The 7,209-nt window shown below is 37.3% G+C and overlaps 1 protein-coding gene across 1 annotated transcript in view; it reads right to left on the reverse strand.

Annotated features, from left to right (window-relative positions):
• dpyda.1 (dihydropyrimidine dehydrogenase a, tandem duplicate 1) overlaps positions 1-6,887 on the reverse strand; it is a 394,532-nt gene extending 387,645 nt beyond the window's left edge. The window contains exon 1 of the mRNA XM_056450967.1: positions 6,533-6,887. Within this exon, the coding sequence (XP_056306942.1) occupies positions 6,533-6,571 (39 nt within the window). The 5' untranslated portion in view covers positions 6,572-6,887. The remainder of the gene's footprint in view (positions 1-6,532) is intronic.
• Positions 6,888-7,209: the final 322 nt, after the last annotated feature.

A 7,209-nucleotide genomic window follows, 5' to 3' on the forward strand; every position in this document is an offset into this window, starting at 1 on the left:
CAAAGAGAGGGCTTTCAAATTGATTTACAATAAGCTAATTAACTAAAATCAATGTAACATTCAAATAAATAAATGGGGTTACAATATCAATCAGAACAAAACTGATTGACTGACTCAAGATGAAACATTAACATATATTTAAGGTGGTATTTACAAATATATATATATTAAATAAAAATTACACCTCTAAGTGATTCAGCTGACAAAAATGATTGGAAATCCTTTTGTGTTTCTTTTAAACCAAACACACACTTAAACACAGCAAGGATATTCAAAAATCTGTTTTTACACCAAAGGGGGTTTACCTGTGGAATAAGAAAAACATTCTCCCAGATATCTGACTGGTTTGGTTAAATACATGCACATGTTGAGCAACCTAGAGCGATGAATCATAAAATAGGAATAAATAAAAATTGTTTACTCTCACAGAAACACTTTTTAAATACAGCACATGCTGCACTGTTGAATCTGCACTGTTGAGTCAAATGCTTGACTTTTAATGTTTGATGGCAATATCACTCATTCATTTATTTTCCTTCTTCTATGTGCCTTATTTATCAGGGGTTGCCACAGCAGAATGAACCGCCAACTTATACAGCATATTCTTTACACAGCGGATGCCCTTCCAGCCACAACCCAGTACTGGGAAACACATACACTCACGCAAACACGCTCGCATTCACATACATACACTATGGTTGATTTGGTTTGTCCAATTCACTTCATGCCTTTGGACTGTGGGGGAAACTGGAGAATACAGAGCGAACACTGGAGAACATGGAATCACACAGAAATGCCAACTGACCCAACTGGAACTTGAACTAGCCACCTTCTTACTGTGAGGTGACAGTGCTAACCACTGAGCCACCGTGTCACCCTGGCAATATCATAAATGTTGCAATTCTGTTTAAAAACTAATAATCAATAAAACTGATATAAACAGAATAATTTTAAAATGCATGTTTACCATTTTTTACATCCAAAGTTGCAATGCAAACCTAACTTTTACTGAAAAGAATATTTCAGAAATAATCTGGGAATAAACACCCATTGCTAAAAATAACAATATCTTGAATTTCTAATAATCAATTAAAACCACCTCTGAAATGGTGTGATTGAGAACAGTCCGCTGGATAGTCCAGTTATCCAACCCCATCATGAGACAGTCAAACTAGATTTTTTGTTGTACACTGAATCATCATTTAAGATAAAAATCTCACTGTTAATAAAGCATTAACTATGATTTTTGTGCATCAATAAACTCCCAGTTTTCTGCTTATTAAAAGGCAGTCCAGGCAATTAGGAGCATACTTGCCAACACTCCTGTTTTTCCCGGGAGTCTCCCATATTTCAGACCCATCTCCCGTATTGTTCTGTCTCCCGGAAAACTCCCGGAATTACACCCCCTTCCCCCTCCCCGCTCAGCTTTTTGGTACAGTCCGGCTAGCTTTTTGGTTCAGTCCCCATGCGCACCGAACCCAACGTGCAACTATCTTCATACCTGCTCCCCGCTCTTCAGTTTGCGCGCACCCCTGGATAAATTCTCCAGGATTTTTAGATCTGAATGTTGGCAAGTATGATTAGGAGTTAATTATGTCCCTTTTTACAACATGTACATTAAGTATCTGATGTCCCTAGAGTGTGTGTGAAGTTTCAGCTTAAAATACAGCACATAGAATTTTTCTCTTTGAAACTGGCCCTTTTAGGCTTTGATCCAAATTGTGCCGTTTTCTTGACTGTCGCTATACATACCAATGAAATTGTGCTCCAAATAGGTCATCTGGGTACTTCTGCCATACAGTTTTTCGAATTCTATGAATTCGGCCATACTACTCGGCTCACATACTGTTTTAGTGTACTATATAATATGGAAGTATGCGATTTCAGACACAGTCAATGTGTCAGCATTATGGCAGATTTAAAACTCTAAAGGTGGATGGCTGCTTCTCACTCAGGGCTGTCTATGCTAATGAGGGAGAAATTGTCACTAATGGGTGGGGCTTTCCCCCTCTGATGACACGTACGATGAGAGAATGTCAATCAAAGTGTTTCTGCAGATCGTTTTTAGGAAGTGTGATTAAAAAAAATAGAATTAATTAATTTTACTATTAGTGGCTGTCTATATTCACACACTGTTGCAACACAACTGTGTTTAAACCTTATAAAAGTGAGTTTTACATATTAGGCCCCCTTTAATAATTATTAAGTTAGTAGTAAGCTTTAGGTATTATGTAGAATTAGGAAGGTAGGATAAGATTATACAAAATAAATATTGCATAAATAACATTGGTAAAATAATTGGTGGTTAAAGCATTTTAAGCTTATTTTGAGATTATGCACATTTCCAAGAAGCATTTTATGCAATATCCCAAAACACATATACAAAGACATGTCAAACGTCTTTCGAACTACGCCCATTCAACAAAATGTACATTAAATAATTACAAACTATATAGAAAAGCACTGAATGTAGAGCTCGAGTGGTAACACTGAGTAGTGTAACCCACAAAGTCAGAACAGGCAACACTGAAATATGTTGCTAACTTACAATGTAGGTCCTCCTGATAAACAGTTAATGGCATAAGCTGACATGTGATTCTCACATGGCTAGTACAGCTTATTAACCACATGGTTGTGAGACGCATTACAGCATTGCAGTCTGCAACTCAGGCCTAACTAACCGTATAATAACTAGGAAATTGGATTATCTGGACATGCCATTATTTCCAGTGTGTTCACTGCTTGTTTGGATTGCAAAACTCTTTACCAGAATGAGTGCTGAATGCCAAATGAATGCAGAGCTGTCTATAGCACAACCCTTAAGGCATGCATATAATCATTAAAACACTTCAAAATGCTTTTAAAAGAATCCTGTGAACCGCTGAAATGATTGCCAACAATTCTGTTGTGCTTCAACACTTTTCTGCAACACACATCATTTGTATTCAACTAGTGGAACAGAATTTGTTATGGCAGCATTCCAAGAACACTTCCTGATCTTAACAACCAGTATCCACACACCCACATAGGCTTTGTTCAAAACAGCATACTAGCATACTGCTCTCATTATTTTTGCAGTGTGCATACTGTGCACAGTAAGTGAACTTTCTGCATGCACAGAATAGCCAAATGACTTAACTACATTTGTCAAACTGACTGACAGGCGGCTACATTTTAATATTTGTCTTCAAATTGCCGTGTACTCTTTAAAGAATGGTTGATGCCCCTTGGATCAAAATAAAGCCAGATTTATTTTAAATGTTAAAGATGTTTAATAGTGTAAAAGTAGCCTGTAGGCTCAAAGTTGTCTGTTGGGTCATTACTTACCAAATAAATGTCTATTAAATATGCACAATTCTTTGTTTCTGAGCGCTTGCTTATATACAATTTTGCTTCATTTCAGAAATAAGTTAAAGCCACAAAACATTAGCCAATTTTTGGCAGCCTAATCTGTTGATAAATACATAAACTTGCATATCAGAGTATGCTTACGGGACAATTCGCTAAAAGGTTTACCACAGAGACAACAACATTCTCAAAATGATACCCATTCACAAGGGTCACAAAAACTATTAACATGATGTATTATAAATGCTATTTAAAAAGCTGGCATTGGATATGTATATTTTGTCATATTGTTTACATGCTAAAGCCATTGTTCGCCATTGTTGTGTAAACAAATGGCCTAAATGCATTAAAATAATTTTTTTGCTAAAAAAAGTTTAGAAAATGTTGTTATGTAAATGCATACCCTTAAATTTCTTTGCTTTGTTCTTGTTAAATTATCTGGTATCTACTAGATAATTTCTACAGTGGCTGAGAGAGCTTAACGTGCTGCAATTTAATAAAATTCCAATTTTATTTAACAATTTTATTACAATTACAAAAAACGGCAGCAAATTGAGAAAAGATCTTCATCAGTTTGACAGCACACGTTCAGAAAATCATCACAATACAAACAGATTTTTAAAAACACGCTGCATTTTCACACAACGCAAACAATTTATGAAAACGCGCTGCATTTACTCAACACAAAAACATCGCAACAGGACGGAAATGTTTCAAGGGGACACAAAAACATGACGGACGCCACTGTGCTGTGACATAGACCAAAGAGCTTAGAATGACCAAGAGGCGACACTCAATAGAACGTTCCATTGCAACAGCAGCGCCCAGCAACAGCCCCACGATTCCGCCATTTCGGAGTGAAAGCGATCGGCTGTCCATTGGATCTCATTGCTGTCACGATGGCAAGCAGCTGCTTTGTTTTTTATTTATTTATTTAAAAAGCGCATTAAAAGCTGAGATACAACCTGAAAGAAGACAATACAACACTTACTATCACAATCATCAGTACTTTTGATAGTTTATTTTACAGACTCATAATTTGCTGTGTTTTTATTGGAATTTTCATTCCAAAATGGCCGCCGTGCCATCTAGTGGCTGTTTCCCAAATCGCACTAGAGTGTCACCTCTTGGTGATTCTCTGCTCTTTGCATAGGCTGTTTCTCAATATGCGTTCTTCAGCAGTCTTGCGTCCTCGTGTTCTCATGGAACGTCATCATCAGCTGCCAAAGTTCAGTTCCAATACTCAAGACCGCAAGAACAGAGGACGCGTGAAACTTTCCGGATGTGATCTTGATATCGAGGACGCACCGATGCAGACTTGAGCACCGAACTCGCTCTGGAGGTCCCAGAAGTCATTGCGACTGGAGGTGGGAAGCGCAGCATTTTATTTAGATTTATTATTAAAGTTCAGAGATATCATTTATTTACCTCAGGAGTTTCCCTAAATGAAACGGTGAAAGTAAAAATTACTGTGAACATCTTAATAAAGGAATACACACATTAAGGGTGTTTGTTTGCTGAAATTCGTATTAAAATCTGTTTTATTTATATTGTGCAACGTATATTTATAATGTTTTTATGTATATTATATATTTTGAAAAGGGGAAAAACAATAAATCGTTGTATGAATGCTGTAATGTTTAAATAATTTACCATTTAAAATGCGTGAAGGTCATGTGACCATCAGGAAGAACGCAGCATTTCATTTCTTAGAGGATGCGTTCTCTGCCCTCGCGGTCTCCCGAGTTCGTTCTTCTGAGGACACCTAGCAAGACCGGTCTCCACAAGAACGCAAGTCGGTTCTCTGCGTTCTTGGAATTGAGAAACAGCCTATGACTGCGTCCGAAACCGCCTACTACTCGTTTGAATTTAAACGTACTACTCGGCCGTTAGAAAAGTACATTCTATACAGTGTGAATGCGAGTAGTATGAATGGAACTCGTACGTACCACATGCATCATTTTTACATGATCACGTGACCTAAGTTGCGTCGCTTCACTCCCGTTCATAAATTCTCTCACGTGGCATCATGGGATAGTGTTTCGTCAATCCGAAGCGCACTTCAGAATCTCGTCAGAAGTGGTAGGTCATCCGGGTACTTCTCACATACAGTTTTTTTTAATTCTATGAATTCGGACATACTTCTCGGCTCACATACTGATTTTAGCGTACTATATAGTATGGAAGTGTGCTGATCCGGACACAGCCTATTGATGAATGAAGTTGGTGAAAATTGAGTTTTTTGTTTGTTTATTTAAATGTTTATTTTAATATCCTAATTCCTGTGTCTTTAGTATTTATTAGCCTTAAGAACAGGATAGCCGTTTTCGGAAAATGTTTGTGGTGTGAGAAAATGCTGTGCTTTTTATTAATTGTTTGCATTGTGTGACAATGCAGCGCGTTTTTTAAAAACAGTTTGCATTGATGATTTGCAGCACGTGTGCTGTCAAACTGATGAAGATCTTTTACCAATTTGCTGGTGTTTTTGTAATTGCACGTGTTTTCTTAAATTGCAGCATGTTAAGCTCTCGCGGCCACTGTAAATTCCTTTAAATTGATTATTAAAAACAATCTTCAACAATGCTCACTGTAAATTGACAGACAATTAAAAAGCAGCCTACAACTACAACTAGCCTATTAGAAAAATAATGAAGCATGCTATTTAATACACTTTTCTACCTGCATACTATTTTGCTATTTTTAAGTATGCTAAATCTAGTGTGTGTGCACAGTATGCAGTAGTATTTCAACACAGCCATCGACAAAACCCACAAGAAATGTTAACTAACCAAAACTGCGTTCTGTGGTTTGTTTTAAAACGTGTTATCATGAAGACTGATAAAAGGATGCAAAATAACAGACATTATCTTACAATAAGTGTCTTGCAAAGAAACTTTGATTTGAAACACCTACTGACTGAACTTTCATACTTCCAGAAAAAACAACAACGTTAGCTAACAAAGCACAACAACAACATGGTCACGTTTAAAGCTAACTTATGGACATTACTACAGCTATAAACAAAAAAAGTTTATTTTCATCGAAAAGGGCGTCGTTTAAAAACACATTCTCCATGTTTGACAAAGTGCCCCTGTGCATTCATGTTTAGTATAAAAGATTAACGCACGTCAGACTGAAACACCATAAACATTCAATCATGCTTTGACAGATGGTTTATATATACCTCGATATCAGGCAGCTCCTTGCTCAGCATTCGAGCCATGTTTCCTCCAAATCAAAAGCGAGATGAAACGAAAGGACAACAATAAAAGTGTCTGTAATCCGAAGACAGTCCCGCTTTCGAGCCGCGTACTGTAGGTTTACTTCCAGAGTTTACGCGTCGTCGTCGTCGTCTTTCCTGGGGAAACTACAGGATCCTTTCGCGTATATGGCTGAAATTTGTCCACTGCGACATCGAATTGACAGTTAAAGCGACCGCACAGATGTCTGGAGCTCCTCGAGGGGCTGCTGGGCACCTGTGGAGGGTCGAACTGCAGCCGGATAAAGTTTGTTTGACGTTAACTTTCTGCACACTGCTGCACTGCATGCGCGTGAGGATTTACTAACAGGGTCTTGGTTAAAATGCTGATGAATGAAAGCACAAGGGTAACTGATTCAAATTTATTTATACTGTAATACGCCTATTTGTCCTAGATTGATTGATTGAAGATCGTAAACTTTTAGTATTAGTATAATTGCTAGTGCTGACAATAGGTTTAAACAGGAAACATTTAAAGTGATAATTCACCCCTTTTTTTTTTTATTTAATTATTTTTAAACCTACCTTTGCTTTCAGAGTCTATAACAACACACTTAGGCTAAAGACAAAATTACACTTTAGTGTCAGATGATATGAAGTGA

Source organism: Danio aesculapii, chromosome 24 (assembly GCF_903798145.1).
Source record: "Danio aesculapii chromosome 24, fDanAes4.1, whole genome shotgun sequence".
Lineage (NCBI taxonomy): Eukaryota > Metazoa > Chordata > Actinopteri > Cypriniformes > Danionidae > Danio > Danio aesculapii.